This window comes from Apteryx mantelli, chromosome 13 (genome assembly GCF_036417845.1).
Source record: "Apteryx mantelli isolate bAptMan1 chromosome 13, bAptMan1.hap1, whole genome shotgun sequence".
Classification (NCBI taxonomy): Eukaryota; Metazoa; Chordata; class Aves; order Apterygiformes; family Apterygidae; genus Apteryx; species Apteryx mantelli.
The window spans coordinates 24,772,255-24,792,858 of record NC_089990.1 but is presented as its reverse complement, the minus strand read 5'-3'; the positions used below and the strand labels follow the sequence as shown (position 1 = coordinate 24,792,858).

Genomic DNA, 20,604 nt, shown 5'->3' with positions numbered 1-20,604 from the left:
GATCCCGGAAAATTTAACCCAGGCTCTCTTCCTGGCGATGAAGTTCACCCCACCTGCATATGGCACAAGAAAATGATTGTGTGTGTGTGTGTGTGTGTGTGACAGCTAGGCTTGGGGGACCAGACATCCTTGGTAAAGCTAATGGCAGCATCCAACCAAACCATCTGCTCCAGCTTCCCCCTCCCACAGGACCGGTTAGCTCCTTTCTAGCCAGGCACCATAGCTGGCCCAAAGCGCTGTCCTTCCATGGAAGAGTCTGTGAGTTCAGTAACAGGAAGGCAGAGATTGCTTGAATCTGGATAAGGTTGGGACCAAAGAACCAGCCCTTACCTTTCAAGCCCCCTTTGTAACCAGAAGCAGCTAATTCTTTGCCTGACACAGGATGCAAGTGAGAGGGTCAAAGACCTGAGCCCTTCCAGGGAAGCATCTGGCCTTGCTCTGCAGTCTTCAACAGCTGGAAATTCCACAGCCTCCTTCAGTCATTGGCTCCCTGGGGATCACCTGCAAGGCCACAGCTCTGAAAGGAAAAAACAGGTGACCTGGGTTTTGGTGCCAGGAGTTCATCTTCCCTCTGCTAGCAAGGCAGGGCTGCAATGGGGCAGTGGGGATGAACTTCAGGATGTTTTGGCCACAGCACCATGCTACCAAGCTTCAGGCCACTTGTAAAAAGGACAAAAAGATGCTTGTTCTCAGGGTCAAACTAGGCTGGGAAAGGTGATGGGGAAGGCCTGATCCCAGCTCAAATTGCTGCTGGAGCTAACTGAAATATAGCAAAGAGCTTTCACAAATTTAGTCCTTAAAACAATTAATCTCCAAGTGCTTTTCCCAGCATGACTTTCTAAGAACCATTGTGCTTGCATCTCTTGCTGAAAGGTCAAGAAAACCTGTATGAGACAGTTTCAGTAACAGTTTTTGATGTCTTTTCTGTTTTTTTTTTCTTTTACCTCTTTTCTCCTTCCTCTTTCCCTTTTTCCTCTTGTCACTGAAAAAAGGGAAAAGGGAAAAAGGAAAAAGAAAAAAGGGAGGTGAGAAAAGACCTGCAAATAAAGAAAAATATTTTCAAGTCTTGGGTTTTTTTTAGCTTAGTGTTCACCAAAATGCAAATGTTTTATAAAAAAAGATCATATTTTGGAAAGACAGACAGGTTTCAATGAAAACAGAAGGACTGAAAAACATCTGGACCAGCATGTTTTCTACAGTCTTTCATACCTACGAGAACAGATTTGTCTGTATCAATTTAACAGTGACAGAGCTGGCTGCACTTCACAAATGACGTCAATGGAGAAAAATGATAAATCCTGAAATGTTTCAGCATAGACGTCTTCATAGCAGAAGGAATTTTTAAATGATTGTGCTTTTAAAAAAATGTGAATTCTATATATTTCTACATTTGTCCACATTCACAGGCAAATGGAGTCTGTGACTTGAAATCAATCAATCAAGGGCATAGCAGTGGGCGAGCCAGTGGCAAATTAAGCCCAGTGCCAGGCCTCAATGATTCTGCTCCATCCCAAACTGTGGCAAATTCAGCTTCAGATAACCTAACTTCCTAGCAGTTTCCTGGTAGGATGTGGCAGGCCTTCTCCTCCTAGCCAGGGCCAGCACTGTTTGGTTGCAAGCAGCTGCTACAGTGTGATTTGCTCCAGATTAACATCTCTGCCATTGTTCCTCTGTTGGTACTAAGACTCATGCACTCACCTGAGCAGTGGGCCTAGACTGCTCAGGAGATGCCAGGGCAGCTGCTCAGTGCTGGTGGCTGGAAGGGAGGGTGGTAAAAGCCAGATGGGATGCACTGACCTTTCCATCTGCTGCCACGTATGTCACCAGAGGATTTCCAGTAGTTAGAAACCTCTTGACTTGTCGCTTCAAACAAGGTTCTGTTTATTGGGCCACACAATGAGGAGGCCCTTGGAGGTGTCAGATCTTGTCAGGTGAGCAGCTCCCAGTGACAGGCAGTAATTAGGATGCAATCTATCTAACAGGACTTCTTTGAAAGTCTACCTCACACTCACCTGAAATGGCTGGTGGTTAAGTCACAGGTTGAGCCAATAGCTTCCTCTTTTGGGGTCCTTGCTGCATTGCATAAGCCTGGAGTATAGTCCTGGTTGTTGAGGACTCCACTGTGGGAGTCACATGGGGAGGAGCAGTGTGCAAGCAGAGGACTTGCTGGTGGCTCATTTGGGTCAGTGCTCTCATAGTCTGGATGACCTGGAGAAGGCTGACAGCTCTAGTGACCAGAGGATACTATGGGTCGGATTTGGAGATGGAAACAGGGAGAATTGTCAGGTTAAGCTGGTAAGTCTAGGTCACAATAGGCAACTCAGGACCAACAGATGCAATGAGCAGGGCCAGCTTCAGCCCCAAAGCAGCACTTGAGAAAGTTGAGGATAAGCGTGCATGTGCACATGGAACGTGACTTCCTCCATCCTACTGTCTCTGCTCCTCTGGCACTTGAGCTGTTTCTCTGCTAGCCCAGGTGCCAGTTTTCAGGTCATTTGTTCGAACCCAACCCTGCAATGCCAGTCACAGGGCTGCACTTAATTAAAAAGAAATAATGCCAAACAAGAGCTGGAGTGGGCAGAAGAAAGGATCCCTTGGGCAGAGAGCCAGGAGAAGCAGTTTTCTTTGGAAATGAGATCATTCCAGATTCGGGAGGGATGTGGACACCAGCCCATTGTGCCAAGATGTGAAGGAAGGAGATACTCTTCTCTTGAGGTGAGAGATACTTTGGATTGGGGACACAGGAGCCTGCTAAAATGAAACCTGTGCCTCCAACAGGCAGGAGAGAGCATCAGGCTCTGCACATCCTCCCGGTAGGGAAGCTGTGAGTGACAAACTAGTGAAATGACAAAGCAAGAAAGAAGCTTATGAGTTTAAAGCTGCAAACTAGGCCCTGGTTGCTCCTGCCCTCCTTGTTGCAAAATAAGGCCAGTCCCAACTGGTAAAAGACAACCTTTACCGCACTGAAACAAGAGCAAAGCATGCAAAGGCCCTTTTCTGTCCAGAACAGCTTCAGTTACGTCAGCCTGGCTTCCTCCAGCTCTATCCAAACTAGCGATAAGCACGATCATGCAGTTTAGTGCCTGCCAGCAGCTGAAGAAAGGTTGTTCTGTCTCTTGTTTGCACAGCACATGGGGACTAGCACATTTAAATGCACAGCTCCTATTAATTTCAGTGAAGATTGAAGCACTTTGAAAATTTTCTATAGTTATCTTTGGTAATGTCATAAGGAGCAGCATCCCAAACTTCCAAGAAGCATGATCCGCTCCTAACGACAGACAGAACAGATAGAACCTGCTAATATTCACAAGGCAAATACCAATTACAGTCACACAGGGGAATCCTTTTACCTTATATAACCTTCCGTGTCCCAAGTGGCTAACATCTCTTTTTATGCTCCAAGAGCAGATTTGATCATTCCTGCATTAGCAGCTACAATCATATCAACATTTTAGGCTTAAATAGTTCAAAAATGAGTTGCAGATCTGCACATTATTAATATTGCAACAAACAGACTGCCATGAATTAATCCCTTGCCGCAGATTTGCTTCACAGTGACTTAAGTCTCTTTTGGTATAGGTTTTCCCTTGCGTTTTCCTCCCCAATGTCTCCCTTCAAACGCAACATCACAAAGTTTGACCAAGGGTGAGAGAGGAGGGAGAGGAGAAGATAGCTGAGATACCAACTGAAAACAGTATCCTTTTAAAGCTCCTATATTGTTTTGACATCCAAATGCCACTTTCCCAGAGCTAGGAGGTCTCCCTTAGACTGCAAACAAGATCAAGACGAACAAGCTGCAGCCCAAAGAGAAAGCAATGAACATCAGAAGAGGAGGAATGCATACGCAGTCTGGTTTTAGCTGCTCATGGAAGTGCAAATGCAAATACAGCTCCCTGCTGCCAGCTCCTTCTGCCCTTCACAGAGGAGAGCTGTACAGTTATGAGTATATTCAACCTTCCCTTGCTCCTCCGGTGCAAAGGAAGTCCAAGAACAGAGCAAGCCTTGCAGCCCAGCTCAGGGAACATGTAGCTGGCACATGGCACACAGCATCCCATGGGTGCTGGAGGAAGTGACCGTTGCATCAATGGCCAACTGAGTTTCGAGACCTTTTAAAAAAGTTTGTTACTCTCCATGATGCCTCTGCTGAGCAGTCATGGGATTGAGTCTTGGTGCAAGAGTCAGGTTCTAGTTTATTCCACCCCTTCTCCCTCTTCCCCCAAACCAGGAAAATTGCTTTCTTGCATTATGATATCTGATCATGCATGCAGAAGACAGTGCTGTGTCTGCAGGCCTGTGTTCATGCCTGCCATGCCACAGGGTGAAACAATTGCCAGGCATCAACCAGGCAAAGCCCCTCTTTCCTTTCCCCTACACGCTCCTGCTTGGTCCCAAGCTCTACGCAAAAGTATATTTATCCCAGACAGAGGTTTCTGCATCAAGAAACCAGGCCAAACAGAATTAGCCAAAAGTAAAGCCACTGCAGCCACCCAAGGCAGCAGACAACTATAGATACGGGAAAGATGAATCTACTGCAGCAGAGATGCAAAGGAGCCTTATTATGAAATGTAGCACTCAGCTGGCTTCTCGACCTTATGTCTGATAACACAAACACACTGCCAGCCTGTCAGAGAGACCAACTCTGTCAATTTGTATTTGAAAGAATGATTTTATACAGAAATCCTGACATTTTATGTTCTCTGTCTTATTTCTCTGTATGTTAATAAAACACGTTGGTGTTTGAAAGGAAAGTCTCTGGGTGTTTCGTATTAAGCGGCAGGGGGTCTGCAAAGTCTGCTAAATACTTAATTGAGTGTCAGCAGGTTCCTTTGGTAACTGCAGACCTCCACTGAAAAGAGAGAGAGGTGTCTCCTGGAGCTGAGTAAACTGGAAAGGTTCACACTCCCACACCTGGCACAGAGCAGATAAACTGCAATTTCATGCCACGTTACACTTAATAAAAGGCTTTCACTCAGCGAGTTGCCACAAATCCAAACAAGAGCAGGGTTTCAATGTCGTACTCTTCAGACCTGCTCATCAAGAGTGGGCTGGGCTTGCATTTGTCTGCATTTTTTGGAGGTTACAAAAGGGCTTTTTACTCATCTCACCCTCAAATGAGCAGAGTATCATTTTATAGTGACCTGTTTAAACATGAACACTGGCCATATCTGCTCAAGTCAACTGCACTGGGGCCAGCAACAAAAAGGTTAAAATCAGGGGACGGTGCTGCCTCTCTAAAAGCCTGACGTTACCAAACTGAATGCTGTGCAGACTGCAACACCATGCATGGGTCTGAAAATCCTGAGCAGGAAATGGCAACAACATTTGGGGAGGACAAGACATAACACAGAACAGCGAAAGATGAGGAACTGCCTTTTGGCTATCTCCTTCTGCACCTGTGTTGAGCTAAACACAGTGACACCTTTGCAGGATCACACTTCATAAACTTTATTATTAGAGGAAATACAAATTTGCTTCAAAGTGGTCATAAAAAACAACAAAAAACTCTTGACATGGGGAATTCAACACACACACACACTCTACACACATTATCCACAGGGGACTGCCATCTCCAGATGCTACTGCATCTCTTCTTCCCTCTGGGCCCTGTATTCCTTCATGCTCCTCTGCAAACAAGAGCAAAGGACAAATGTTAACAGTGTATATCTGAGTGATTCAAACACAACATTGCCACCATCCTTGTCTGTGTTGCAGCTTCTCAGTCCAATGCCTGGAAAAGCTGAAGGACTCAGGAGGCTCTGACAGAGCTCCAGGTACTTTCAGAAATGACTGAACTTTACAACCACTGCAAGAAAAAGGAAGCTAGGCCATGCTGCTTAAGTCTAACTGCAGGGGCATTCCCTAGAGAGAATTTGTGCAGGTACTGGACTCATCCTGCTAGACATTTTGAGGAAGGCAGGACTAGACCCATCTCAGAGCAATCAAGCACACCGTGCAAGAACATATGCAGCAGCTCTGATTCCAGCTCCCAGGATCTCCTTTACTGATTCCAGTTCAATCTCTCAGTTGGTGTCCTGCTGAAATACATCTCCAGGGGCATCATTTAGAGACATGTAGTCCACAGATCAGCCACGGGATATGGCAGGGGCCTACAGCTCAAATTTTCTCCTGGCTCAAACAAAACCCCTTGTGGATGCTTTGGCACTGGTGTTGCTTCTCATCAGGAAGGGAAAAGCTCAGAAACTTTCTCATTTCAGGGAAGAGATGGGAAGTCTCTTGAGAACTTCTTCCTCCATTACCTGCATGAGTTTCTGCTCCTTAATGCTCTAGCAAGAAGGAAAACTGGCAGAAACAGTCATGGAGAAATGATAACTTCTGCTGAGTCCCATGCAAATATCCTTCATTAGAGGACCCACAGGGCTTTGCAGACACTCATTTTTCCTCTCCTCTCCCTCAACCTTAAGGGCCAAAAGGGTGATTTGGGACTTGGAAAACCAGGGTCAAATCAGGGTCAGGTAGAGAATGTCTGAAAATACTGTCATGTTTTCATGTCAAAAGTGCCTATAACACATCTCTCAGCCCATCCCCCTCCCCTCTGGGACTGTGAGATAGAAAAGGCCCCCGAGCTCTTAAGGCAACAGTCTCACCTCAAAGGTGTTGAGCACGTGCTGGCAAACGCCCATCAGATCGTTCAGCCCTTTTCGGAATGGCTCAACGGCAGGAAGGGCCCCTTCGGGAAAGAAGACGCATTAGTGAAATGGGAGGTGGCTGCAGAAGGGTTTGGCAGCCCTCTTCCCTGCCACACAGCGGCAGCGCAAAGGGGTAGGCCCCACGACAGGGAGAGGCTCTCATGCCAGCACCTGGGTACGCGCCCACACACTTCTCCCCTCTCGGACCATCGTCAGCCTGAGAACTGAGCACAATGTGATGGTCCAGCCTATGGCCCAGGGACAGCAGAAATTTTTCCCACAGCCAGTTCACATGGGGAAAGGGCTCCTTTGGCAAGACCAACAGCCTAAGTATTTTTAAGTACCAAAGTACTAAGTACCACTTTTAAAAAATTAAAGACTCAGTGAGCACAATCTAGCTACTTGCTTCTAGGAACTGGTGTCTTTTACATACCTGATGCTCAAGGGAACAGCCCCATGGGCAAGAAATGAAGTAATGCCATCCCTCTAGGCAGCAGAGAAAGCTGCTGACTCCACAAGGCCTGGGTGGAGGGCAGTAGATGAGAAAGAGGACTGTACTGGAGGGGTTGGTGAGCTGGGAGGAGTGAGGGTTGGCAAGAGACTCAGAGGTGTTCATGCGATCTATTATCAGGGGACAAAGTCCTCTTTGAGAGGCAAGTTTGTGGAAGAGCACAGACTGATGAGGCTTTTCAAAAGAGCTTCAGGTCACAGCCTGATGACCAAAGCTGCAGGATAACATGGAGGGACAAGCAGAAACAAACTCTCTCACGAGGTATGGGTTTGCGATAGCAGCTGCATAAGTCAGCACATCTTGGCTTTGCTTTCCAAACCCCAAACTTATTTAGGGGGAGATGGAGCACCCATCACCTCTGACTGCGACTGGCAGACCTACTCCACCCCTGCACTACAGTTCAGTGACTGCTGCCAATCAACCCAGGTGTCTGGGACCAAAACCATGCATTCCTCAGTCCTCAGCTGGTAGGACACTGCTCAATCTTACAGAAAAACTGTAGCATAATGGCTCAGCAGAGGAGAAGAGTGCTTTCCATCCTTTCTTTACGACCCACGGTTGAGGCCTGACATGAGCAGGGAGAATCCCACAGAAGTACCCCAGCACAAAGGCAATGCATGTGCCCATACCCCTGGTTTGGATCCGGAAGTTAATCTTGCTTTCAGAGGGGTGAGTGATGCAGTAGCCACAGAACTCCACATCCGGGCTGCAGGAGGAGAGAGAGAGAAAGACAGCAGTGAAACCCAGGCAAGTTCACAGCAAATCTCAGGAAAGTCAGATGCTCAGGCAACCCCAACAGCTAGCAAACCCACCGGCTCTCAAGATGTTTCTGAGGTTACTGGGTCTTCTGGTAGGGGTACAGAGAAGGGAAACTACCTATGCAGCCTTATTCACATTCCTCATCTCTCTTCAAGCTGTGGCTGGAGCTCTGCAGATGAAGGACACAGCTGGCACTCTTCTAGGCACTACGTGGACACTGCCAGCTGCAGAGCAGCAGGCCTGAAAAGTTAAAACAGGGGATCCTGGCTGCTTGGAAACTTCTCTGTAAAACAACTTGTTGTACTTCTGCTGAGAAAGAGTGGCTGAGGGGACTAGAGCACTGCAAGAATTTACTTAGATGGTTTGCAGGCTGCCTGGCATCTACCTTCATACCCAGAGGTGGCTCCACTTGGGAGAACATCTGCGTGCTTAGCAAAAAGAACAGCCCCTTGCAAAGAGTTTGCTGCTTTTCTCATCATGACGATTTATCAGAGGAATTCACATGACATTTGCAACATAGCTGTCATTTGAGATGACGCATTCAACTCCCTGTCCTAATTCTTCTGAGGTTTATAAGGAACTCTTCACAAACCCTCAGTGCTGTCCAGTTCAGTAAAATTACATGACCAGCGTGACCCTATTTGTATATTTTGATGAAGGCAGCCAAATAATTAACTCCCAGCATCAACTCTGTGTCTCCAAGTGAGTATGCAAGATTATCAGTTTGCTTAATACTAGCTATTCCTACCCTCACTTCTGAGGCGACATGTCCCAGGAGGAGATAGAGGTACTCTCCGATCACATGCACTTACATGGATTTGGGCATCGTTTTTACCAGCGGGCACAGGCTTTCAGAAGACTTTTGCACGTCAGATGTTAAATTTCTCCCATAACTAACTGTCAGAGAGCAGTGAGGGCCAGCTGCTCCCTAAGGGACAGGGAGCGAAGCTTGGTAACACAGCTGGCAGGGTAGGGGCCTCACCAGTCAGGACCCCACCCCACCACCTCCCAGTGAGGGAGTATGGCAAGCCTGGAGATGGCAGCCAGGAGCAGCCCGGAGCCCAGGGCATCAGGCAAGTTCATGGGGATGAGGCAGGTCTGAGGTCAAGCCAGGAAGTCCACAGACTAGGATCAGGCCCTGTGAAGGCCTTTGATATCACATGCCTGATACAAAGAACCTAAAAGATGTGAATGGAGATAGTTTCTGAGCATATGCCTTGCTCTAGCAAAAATTAAGACACAGGTTACTAAGGAGAAGGCCAGGGTAGGAGACAGAGGGATACTCAATGATGCCAGGCACCACAGGGACTCCACTTACTTCTTCATGACCATATATCGGAGGGAGTTGCCAAGTGTGTGATCCTCATCATGCAACACAAATGTGACACAGTTTCCATCTGTCCCATCTGCCTGGACCTGCCACAAATTGGGAAAGAAGAAATGCTGTAAGGTACTTTCTGAGGTAAAAAAGGCCAGGTCTACAGTGAAGAATAAATTACTGTGTCCAACTAATTGACTTGCATCAGGGTAACTGTGAACAGGGGCTGAGAAAATGATATTCGATGCTGTTTCAGCAAACTGGGCTCTCTACGCAGGGCCAGCTTTGGGGGGGACTCCATGTATGAGCCCAGGTCATACGCAGCTAACTACCTGCAGATAAGTAAGGTGCCTTTGATGCAAGGAGTCTTAAAAGTACAATTTAATAAAAAATAAGTATCCACAATCAGTGTTATAAGTCTCTTAAGGAGCCAGTTGGGTGATGCCCCCAAAAGCACAGTCTCTCAGGGAAGAATCAGGAATGCTCTTAAATTGTATTTAGAGGCCTACATGCTCTAAAAGCTATCCCAGCACAGAAGCACCACCGCACAAGGCAAGAAAAACTTCATAAGAGAGCTAAGAGAGAGAGTACATCCAAAGAGAACATACTTATGATGGCACTTCATTAGAAATATGTTTGGGGGTCGTTCAGAGTGCCAGAGGCTGGTCCCAGGGCCAAGAGAAACCATAACTCAGCCGATGTGAGGGAGGGCTTGTGGGTCTTTCTGGGTCATCTCCACAGTTCACATCTTGGATGCTGCAGTGTGACAAAGAGCAGCTCCACAGCAGAGGGAAAGGTGCAAAATTACAGACTCCAGGCAAACATTTCCCTTGTTATCACAGTGCCTTTGCATCCTTCCTCTTCAAGGGAGAGGAAAGGAGGCCAAATAAAGTCTGTGGCTGGCCTGCCTTCAGGACTCACGATGCAAAGTGGCTGGGACCAACTGCTCAGGTTGGTGTGCTGCCAGGTCCCACCATCAGCAGGTGGCTAGACATGAATGAGAGGTCAAAAAAATCTCAAGGGGGGGGGGGGGAACGACATTGCCTGTCAGCAGAGAAATCTCATCTCAGCTTGAAAACAAAGGAAGCTTTGCCACAAGTCGCTACGTGCAAGTCCTAATTCATATGCTTAGGATGTGCCTGGGGAGCCTTTAGGCATCCGCCAGCGAGCCTCAAGGGTGCTGAACCCCACACATAACAAACCCAGCAAAGCCTGCTGCCAGAAGTCAACCTCTAATCCTCCTGCTGCTTTTGGCTCAAGTGCCTGCAAACAGCACTGCCAGCTAAGACTTCCTAAGCAGACTTGTTTGAGATCCTCTCCAAAACCAACAAGTCACTTAATTAATCGTTCAGCTGTCAGCGGGTTGCTGATCCTCTGACCTTTCCCCAGGCTCAGCACAGCCACTGTGGAGCCTGACATGCCCCAACAGCCCCCAACCGTTTCCTCTCTCAGCAGCATAGAGAGGTTTCAAGGTTAAGTGTGGAGCCAGGCCCAGACGAGCACTGAACTCTTCACATCCTGCCCGCAGCCAAATCCTCAACCGCTCCAGGAGATTTATAACCCCTCACGTTTCCCGTTGTGTAGCAACACCCCACAGCAGTCCCATTCCTCCTCCTGCAGGTACAACCACAACGAGGAATTGACTCAGCATTTCAGAAGGGGAAGGCAGACTGATTTCCGAGAAGGAGAGATCACCCAGACCTGCAGCACAATTCAAGGGCGGACTCCCGATGCACCAGCTATCACATAAGGGTAGATGTGATGCAGCAACATTATAGTGACAATGAAGATGTTGGACTGATATGGTCTCTGTCATCTCCCAGCATCTTGCAAGCCATTCCCATGATCAAAGCAATACTGACAGGGAAAATAAGGCAGTAGCAAAAACACGTTCCCTTGATGTGGAAAGATAGTGTGTAAGTGACTTGCCTAAGGCCACTTGCGCAGTCAGTGGCATGGAGGAGACACCTCACCTGCTCTTCCAGTTGCTGGACTCAAAATCCTTCCTCCCTCTTTCTTCCCAGAACCAGCTGTTGGCCTCAGTCTGTCCTACTGTAAGGCCTTCCAAGAAAGTATTTATTAAGATTAATAACACCAATCGTACTTAAGAGCTTGTTTTCTTCCAAAAGCTACAGGCTCAAACAAGGACAGACTAACTCAGGAGTCACCTGTCTGCCAGGACAGGTCACCTGGTTCACAGTTTGCTTCCTGCATCCCGTCACAGGATTAGAAGTGTGCCCAGGCATGTGCCAAAATCACAAGTGCCCCTGACCCCCACAAGACAGGTACACTTCTGTTCGCTTGGACAGTGACACACTTGTAATTTGGTCATCGGATGGGTGAGAAGCCCAAGCACACAACTGTTGCATACTCCTTAGCCCAGAGACAACTCTGGCCCTGCCCAGACCGCTCTAGGGTCTCCACACAGTGTTGAACAGCACCTCCACTTCTAGTGACAACTGGCATGATCTGCAGTAATGAATTCAGCACTGCATAAATGCAGCTGTACTGCATATGGACCCAGCCAGACAGCTGTATTTGTATTATCCTGCCTTTGGGCTAAAAAATCTTGTGGAGCAAGGGATCCACACAGCACTTCTACCTGCCCACTGTAGCCAGAGCATGGAGGAGAAAAGAACTATAACTCCATCCTACAGATGGGAAACTGAGGTACTGGGTGATTCAACAGTTTGCCCAGATTCAGGCAGGAGATTTGATTCTGCAGCTAGATTTGCTGAATCCTGTATCAAGGCTTCAGCTGTTAAACTCTTCCCCTGGACAGAAAGGGGAACAAACAAATGTGCATGCAAGAGCCAAGAGACGCCTTTCCAGGCTGAGACCAAATGTTTACAGCTGAGTTACAATGTTGTATAAAAAAGATCTGAAAAATAGGATGACTGGGGCTTTAACATACAGCACTGGAAGTTGCATTGACTTCAGATACATTCCCAGAGTTGAAAAAAATGTGTGCATGGGAAGGTGAGAAATGGAAAAGGACATGTCTCTGGTACAGTTGCTGGGTCAACTCATCGGGCTGCAGCAAATGCTTAAGAGAGGCAACATGTGGCAGAGATGAAGAAGCTGATCCACCATGCAAGATGCTACAATGAATTCAGCTTTCTCTGACTGCTTACTGCAATCTGCGCACCCAGTGCATTGACCAGGCAGATAAAAGCCAGAGCACGGCTGGTTCATGCAGCTGAAAGAAACACATTGTGAAGCAAACATCTGTTTGCTTCACAGAGATTTGATTTCTCTCTCTTCTTTCCTGTGAAGAGTCCTCTGATACAATTCAGGATCTCAGCAGGAATGTAAGCTTCCTTTCTTATCAAGCCATTGGCCCACCTAGTCATGTTTTCTTGCAGCTGGCATAGATGCTATCTGATGCTTCAGAGGAAAACAGCCACCTTCTCTCTGAGAGCACACCTCCTGAAGGATGGAGTCCTTTCTCATCCTGACAGCAATCAAGCCTGTAGCAGGAGACAGAAAGCTGAGATTTCTCAGGGAATTCCTACAGGTCTCATCCAGGAGGTGTCTAGGTACCAAACTATCCATCACATGAAAACTCATTCTCCTATGAGCCAACCTGGAGAAAAGCCCTGACTCCCATGGGGTAGAGAATTCTGCTCTTCTGGAGTCTTTTGTCTTTGGTTACATGCTGATTTGCCAATAATATTACCAAGCTGTTCTTGTACTATGATACAGGAAGAAGAAAGAGCTGATGAGATCTCAAGGCATCTTTGGGAATCTGAAATATAGGACTGATCAAATTCAAATGTTTCAGGGACTGCAGAGATGGAAAAACCCAAGGTTATCCAAGGTATACCCTCCCGGCAAGGTCAGGACACAGCCCTTGAGGCCTGGCCACCCAGGCATCGGACATCCTTCTCCTCTACCTGCTAAGCAAGCCTAAGAGCCACAATCTCTCATCTTCAGAAAGTTCTCCTGCTTAGAGAAGCTATGATTTACGATGATGAATTATTTAGCATTGAATTTGGTGCCTAGGTACTGCAGTGGCATATATATTAGCACAGCACTGAGCTATATGGCATCAGGATTGGATATGAAGCAGGAAGGGAACAGTCCTACGAGTCACTTGTTCCTATCCTAACTGCCATTTATGCATAATTAGTCTTTTAGGCCAGAACATACAGTCCTTTGCTACTTCAGTTTTTATGAACCAATAACACTCTCTACACCTTCTCCCATTTTTTTATGGTAGTGCATTCCTCACTCTGAGAGCCTGGTTTGCTGCCAAGCGCCTCTCTCATAACTGTAGCTCTTCAAACATCAGTTTCATTCATCACATGAGACTTGAAGGATTGGGCTTCCTCGCAACAGTGGCTTTCAACCCGTGGCTTGCACACACCAGGGGCAAGAATTTGGTCATGCAAAACCTAAAAATGGAAAGTAAAAAAAAAAACCAACTATTGCCAAGAAACTGGAGTTCCTTCTGTAGGGTATGCCGTGCCATTAGGAAAAGTTTTGAAGCCTACAGATTGAGGGACTATGGAAAACTGTTGTGCTAGGAAGTCCCCAAAGGGAACTTTTAAAACCAGGCAATTTAAAGAGCCCACTTGTTTCTCCTGTACAGCTGCCCTGGTCCTCGGCTCCCCCTCTTTCTGACTGATAGACTGGCACACAGAACAGCAGATGATCGTGTGTCGGTCCCCTGTAACCCTGACTCCTGTATCTGCCAGCTTGGGGCCTCAAACCCTGTTAGCATGAAGTGTAGTGCCACCTAGCGCCTTCCACTGCCTGCAACGGGCATCAGAGGTGAAGGAAGGGAGGAAGGAAGTCCTTTCAGGAGTCGACTCCCGCCAGCAACCCTGGAATGGGTGTAAGCGAGGAGATGAGGCACACCGCCAGCGTCTGGATGGCTAACACACAGAGCCACCCGAGGCCTCGTGCTCAGAAGTGCTCAGCAATTCATCTTAAAAAAAAAAAAAAAAAAAAATCAAAGCTTACTTTATAAAATGTTAGTCCTAGCTTCTTCTCATCTAGCTGGTTAACACGATACCGTTTCTGTTCCCCAAAGGACAATAAAGGAGATCTCAAACACCGACATTTCAAGAAATTCAAGCCAGAGGCATCTTCTCAGCTCTCTGCCCTTCCTATTTCAGGAGACTCTTCCTAACACTTCCCCTCCTTCTTTCTCCCCCTGCTCCTCACAGGCGGGTTAGCAGCGCAGCTGCACCAACAGCTCCAGGCCAGATGCCGGCAGGACCGAGCGGTCTCACGGGCTGCGCAGAGCCGGGCGGGCTGCGCGGGTCCCCGCAGATGCGACGCTTCAGGACGACCGAGGCTCAGACGCCAAGGTAAACGCGCACGAGGGCACGCTGCGGCTCGCGTGGACTCCGCGGGCCTTCCCCCCGCTGCCGCCGCGGCAGACGCTGCCCGAGGGGCTCGCTCCGCCGGGAGGCAGCGCTGCCCGAGGCGTCACCCTCCCGCCGCCGGACCCGCCAGGCGGCCGCAGCACGGAGGGCAGCCGCCCCCGGCGAGCCCGCCTTCGCCGCCCCCCCCCCCCCCGCCCCGGAGATGGGGAGCTGCGGCTCCCCCCGCTCCACAGACCGCGCGGGAGCGCCGCGCCGCCCGCCCGCGGAGCGCCCCTTCCCCCCGCGCCGCCGCGGCACCCACCACCTCCAGCGCGGCCTTCCGCTCGCCCTCCTCCGCCATGGCCGCGCGCCCCGCGAACTACAGCTCCCAGGAGGCAGCGCGGCCGCGGCGCCCCGCCGGAAGTGCGCGCGCGGCGGGCGGCGGGGCGGCCGCAGGGCGGATAAGAGCGCGGCGGGCGGGCGGAGGCGCCTGCGAGCGCGGCGCCGTGTCCGCGCTGGGCGGTGAGCGGGGCCGCGGCGGGGGGAGGCTGGGCCCGGTGCCCGCCGCGGGGGGGGGGGGGGGCCGGAGCGGAGCCCTCCCGCGAGGCGGCCTGGGCCGGGCCGGTCCCGCCCCGCCCGGGGAGGCGGCCCCGGCCTGGGGCTCCGGGGGCGTCGCGGGGCCGCGCTGCTCCCTCAGCAGGTTTCCTTTTCCCTCCGCCCTTAACGCGTCGCCTTATCTCGGCCCTGAAACTCGCGGGTGCCGCAGCTCGTCGGCGGGGAAGGGCAGCCCGCTGGAGCGGCCCGGGGGCGGTGGGGCTGGGTCGCCGCTGCGGGACCCCGGGGCCCAGGCGCGCGAGGGAAGCTCCCTTAGCCGCTGCCCGTTTTAGTTAACCTTTGGAATTTCCTGCTGTTGGTATAACTCGGGTCACTGGCTTGTGAGGATCTTAAAGGTTAGATGCTGATGAAGAACCGGCAGTCGTGCTTGTGAGAGGAGGGCTGGGGGGAGGGTGGAAGTAATCATGCTTTAGGCTGTGTCAGCTGTTACATGTTACCTCCTGAGCGAGCCGCTTAATCAAGAGCTGTGATACTGTTTCTTTACCTTTCTTGTAAAACATGTGATATTGCCTTCCAGAAAAAGTGATGGGCCTGGAAGAGAAACTGGATTAATCTTGCCTAATGACTTGTATTCCTAGTGATGAACCAGAAGAGACAGCTGGAGTAAGCCGTGTGTGTAGAGAGGAAACTAAACTTCTGTTAAATTAGCGCATGAAATATGTGCTTCTCGGGTTTAAAATGAACAAATAAGCTATTGGACTAATAGTTGGAATACCCTCTAAACTATTTTAAAAAAGGAAGAAAAAAAATAATAACTCGGAGAAGCCAAGGAAGGGTTAAAGGGAAGTCTAGACTGCTTTCTGCTGAAGTCACTGTGCTTAAACGATCTTTTTCTTTGCAGCCAGGCAGCTTGCAACTTGTAGAGTTGCAACACCTAAACTTGTTCTAGGTTTAAAGTCAGTAGTAATGTGAGGCCCCTTGCTTTCTGTACAGTGCATTTCTGGAAATATAAGCAGTAACATCCTCCAGCACTTGGTACTGAAGCTTTGAATGTTTTGATCAAGAAGCACTGATGAGTCCCCTCTGGCTGATAAGGGCAGTACTGCTGAGTGATAGAGAATGGATGCAGTTTCCCTGGGCTGACTTCTTGCCCCAGCTATCTTAGCTACCATCAGACAGTTTATTCTTGGTCTTCAGTGAAGTCAGAGCAACAAGCAAGTTCTGTTTTTTCATTTCACTTGAAAATAATAGGCCATCTGCTATGTTTGGAGACTTCAATGTGATGTTTAAAGTTTCAGCTGTGAAGACTGAACCTGTGTATTTTTCATTCTCTAAGATGCTGCAGATTTTTATGGGCGATTCTGTCAAATATAGGTGAGCTTGTACATAGCGGTGTGCTACATCTTGCATTTAGTCCTGGATATATGAATGCAATACTCAAATCCCCTTTTGTACTTAATCTGTACTAGCTACCTGATGGTTTGGGCACAGCTTAAGGAGCTTTTTGGGTCTGGCATTTCTCAGCCACCCAGAAAACACAGCCTTTTTTCCCCCCTTCCCTTTCCCTCCTGCCTTGGAGCCTTTTGATGTAAGGCCTGCCTGGTATTTCTAAGTGAGTTCAAATTGTCCTTTAGGAAGGCTTGCTCATGGTTATTTTCAGCCACTAAGTATGGTAAGTTTAGACAGAAACTAACTGTGATTTCTAGGTTATATGAAGAGGTGAAGTAGTTGATTTCAATGGATATAATTCCAGACTCATCTGTAACTTCTGAGGAAAGATGTTCTCTAGCAGCTTAATAGATTTTATTTTATTTTTTTCTAGGAAGAGATGTTTGTGCTCTCTTAGAGCTGGATGAGACACTGCTTGGAGAGAGAAATATGCTCATCATTAGTCTGTTCTACTTCATTTAATCTACTTCCAGTAAAGCTGAGGGAAGAGTGTCTGGGAGAATGTGGCTGTTGACTACTCAGTAAGGCTGAGAACTGTGAATTCAGCCTGCTGGTTTCAGGACACAGGATTGCAGGGCCAAGCTACTGACCTCCTGCTGAAGTTGTCTGGATAGCTTCTGAAGTCTCAGCTAGCATCTTACTTGTGTCCTGTTGGTAACAGCCCTGTTGATCTGTTAACTCACTAATGAGAGTTCTACAAATAGCCTGTAATTAAAAGAATGGAGACTCTTAAAAGTTGTGGCAGATGCTTCAGAATCCTCAATTTGAACCTAGAGTTTTTCATTTCAGGAATTAAGGTGTCTCTGTGCTTGTGTGGGCTCTGTAGTTCTGAGGTTAGTTGCTGTATGGCAAACTGCTGACCTTTCACAGATGATGTGTACATGTAGGTTTTTTGGTTTGGTTTTACAGCTGGTCCTTTGTATTGGTCCTGTTCTTTGATTTCTGTGCGAAAAGACTGATTTCTTGATATTTGTCAGTCAGCTGATTGCTCAAGGGGCTTAATCATGTTTGTTTATCTTTGGCTGTGACCTAGTGTTATACCACACACTGACACTACTCTGGTTAAGTTGCTGGGCTGGCCAAAACATTGCAGACTACCTCAGGGGCTCTGATCAGATACGATTGTATTCGTTTCTCTTGTTTCGGTTAGTATTGCTGCAGAGCAGTGTGCTGTTGTAATCCTTGTTGCAAGTACTTAGAGTTGTGCTGCCCAGCAGTTCCTTGCTGGTAGAAGAAGCACTGTTGATAGCTCCTGATGAGATTAGTACTCTGCTGAGGAGGTGCTGAGTGAGTAGAAAATGGAATGAAGTGTATTTTGTGTTGTTCACACTTCTAGCTTTAATTATTTACAGGAATTTAGATGAAGTAAGGGACAGGTGAACAGTTCAAGCTTGCATAGGATCAGTTGTGTATACCTGTTGACACTTATGCTCTTTTTTTTTGACACAGATGTTGTTTAATTTTGAGGGAAAGATGCTTGTGCTCTTTCCTTCTGTCCTCATTAGACAGAAGAATGAGCTGCTGTCCCTTTAATCAGGAGAAACCAGCAACAGTTGCATAGCAGTTGTATGGTTTTGGAGGATGTGAGGTTTTCTGGGTTTTTTTTGCAAGATCAAAATCGGCTGTAGGGCTGCTCTTGTCTCTGGTGTGATGAGCCTTTAACTTGTTATCCAAGTTCTAATCTTGTTTCATATTTGTCTATAAACTTGACTTGTTGGGTCTGTTTGGCTTGGCTTGGCTTCTCTTCTGCTTCAGCTTATTCACATAAAGGTAGTTGTTCCTTCAGGAAGGTTCCAAGAAATGGTTTATTTCTTTATGGCTTAGCTTAGAGGAATCCCTACTTCTGTTCACTTCTTTATCCAGATGCTCATATTTGACTCATAGTGCTGTGCATATCAGCTTTCAGTCTCTTCAGATCAGTGGAGGGAGAGCTGTGATTACTGACTTATTCAGCTTGTGTTTAACTAAAGTTAGGTGAGTCTTGGCTTAGCGTGCTAAAGTCTCACTTTGTGACCCTCAGACTTGTCTGTCTTTAGCAATGTGCTTTGGAGAGCTGAGAGTAGGTTAAGACCAAAGGCAGCAAAATATTTCTGGAATCTGTGACTATTTTTTTTCTGCTCTGCTATCGGCATGTGGCTGCTACAGCAATTTAAGGCTGGATTTAAAAAAAAAAAAAAAGGGCGAGGGGGAAGTTGTGCTGTGGCCACTTTAGTCTTCAGCGGAAGGATGTCAGAGCACAGGAGTAGCTCAATGACAGGAGTATCCCCAGGAGATTTGTACGTATGAACATTGACCACTGGGCTCCTAGACAGAGCCTTCTGGAAGAAAGTTTGGATTTTTTTTTCTGGGGCAGCTCTGAAACACTCTAGGCAAGACGTGGTCTGGCAAGCTAGTTCAGTGATGCTGGAAGGAAAAGGTTGTGGTCAGGCTTCTAAGAGCCTTTGCAAATGGCTTTGATTCTCTGCTTGTCTTTTTTATTCTCTTTTTTTTTCTCTCTGGCTAGTCAAGCTTGATGAAGTAGTGCAAGAGATGCTTGGAAGAGTGCTTTTAAACTCCTCTAAGCCATTTGCTCTGAAGTAGTAATGCTGGGATTTTGTAAGCTTTTGTGTAATTGACTGTTTCTCTATGGAAAGAACTCATAATTATATGGATGGGAAGGGCAGCACTAAAGCCAAAGGAGTCATAACAGGAGTCATAACCTCCACTGGGGCTAGACCGTGGATCTGACTTCTCTGACCTTCTGCCCTACTGCTTGAAGAAATTACTTGTTTCATAATATTTCTCCCTGGAAAACTCCTGAACTTCTCTGTAGTAAGCGGTTGCCTGTGTTAGGAATGGCTGTACTGAGTCAGACCAAAGGTAAGCCCTGCCTAGTATTGGCCATAGTGACTAATGGGAAGCCTAGGGAAGAGTGGAAGAATAGAAGAAACGTGATAAACTTGGCTCCAGTGAGCTGCTGGTGGCTGATGTTAGTTTAATAGTGATTCTTTTTTCTTCTATTAAATTTGTCAGTCTTTCTGATGAGTTCATGTGAACTCTTTATCCATGATATGTCGTCTGAGTAAGTTTGAGAATGCCCTGTGTGAAGAAATACTTCCTTCTGGTGGAACCTGTTCTCAAGAACATTCTCCTCAATTTTGTATTAGAAATGATGAATGATCACAACTTTTTGCTTTACATTCTTTCTACTTGGGTATCTTCTTCCAGGCTGATGAGTTCTCCTGTTTTATCTCTTAAACTTTCCATGTTACCCTTTCTCTTGTATATTCTGTAACTTCTACCATCTTCAGGTGGATGCTAATAGTGCTTATTATAGCTAATTAAACAATATATGTCCTGACCCTTTAAGATCACCTTTCCGAACAGTTCTTATTTTACAGTCTAAAGATCTGAATAATGTGGCTTTTCTGTAATGACTACGAACTTAATGTCAGAGGGCAGGTGTGAGGCTGCGAGTCAGTGTACCTGTGACTGCGTTAAGTCGAGCAATGCACAAGGGAGACTTCGCCTGTCCTTGGTAGAAATGGCATGTGGGAGGGTCTGAAGAGTGCCAGCTTTAAGCCAGGAGGAAGTGAAAGGAGCAAATGTGTTTGAAGGGGGCTGCTGCCGAGTGCTCTGGCGCTTCCTTCCGCCCTTTGGTTTGGTGCTCTTCTCTTGTCTGACTGGTCGGGTAGGAGTGAAGGAGAACAACTTGTCTGAAAATTCGTGTCTGAATGATATGGGGCTTTGTTCTATGTGTTCTTTCTTCCCCTTTGCTGATGCTATGAACTTCCCCTGTCAGTTCTTTCTGGAGGTGCATTTGGTTGGGTGCTTTACTCTGAAGCAGTGTCCTTTGAGGGCTTTTATTATGCTGTCTACTTTACTTCTTGTTGTCAGATTAATTCATTGCCTTCTGTTCCCTTTTGCAATGCCAGTTCTGAATACCTCAGTGCTCTCATGTGGCTGGGTTAAAGGTTGTGGCATAGCCATGGAATGTCTTCTGAATAAGTCCATAAGCTTATTCTTTTGCCCTCAAATGTTGAGCTCTTGTGCCTCTGGGAAGTTGTCTGA

The 20,604-nt window shown here is 47.6% G+C and overlaps 2 protein-coding genes across 11 annotated transcripts in view; one reads left to right on the top strand and one right to left on the bottom strand.

The window, feature by feature from the left end:
* Positions 1-5,429: 5,429 nt before the first annotated feature.
* Positions 5,430-14,942, bottom strand: LOC106489821 (DNA-directed RNA polymerases I and III subunit RPAC2-like). Of its 2 annotated transcripts, none has more exons than XM_067304430.1 (5): positions 14,873-14,942; positions 9,236-9,333; positions 7,788-7,864; positions 6,606-6,688; positions 5,430-5,624 (listed from the first exon to the last, which is right to left on the bottom strand). In XM_067304430.1, the coding sequence occupies exons 1-5, from the start codon at positions 14,909-14,911 to the stop codon at positions 5,577-5,579; spliced, it is 345 nt and encodes a 114-aa protein (XP_067160531.1). In that variant the 5' UTR covers positions 14,912-14,942; the 3' UTR covers positions 5,430-5,576. The 2 variants fall into 2 exon arrangements, with proteins under 2 accessions (XP_067160531.1, XP_067160532.1); XM_067304431.1 differs by having other exon boundaries at positions 14,876-14,932.
* The window catches only part of VAMP7 (vesicle associated membrane protein 7), a 24,769-nt gene continuing 18,407 nt past the window's right edge, over positions 14,243-20,604 (top strand). Inside the window, exons 1-2 of one of the 9 annotated variants that reach the window (XM_067304422.1) lie at positions 15,000-15,072; positions 15,683-15,768. In XM_067304422.1, the coding sequence (XP_067160523.1) occupies positions 15,727-15,768 (42 nt within the window). In that variant the 5' untranslated portion in view covers positions 15,000-15,072; positions 15,683-15,726. Of the gene's footprint in view, positions 14,554-14,985; positions 15,073-15,402; positions 15,501-15,538; positions 15,778-16,356; positions 16,480-20,604 lie in introns of those variants that run through there. The other 8 variants (XM_067304421.1, XM_067304427.1, XM_067304423.1 and 5 more) reach the window with 8 other exon arrangements.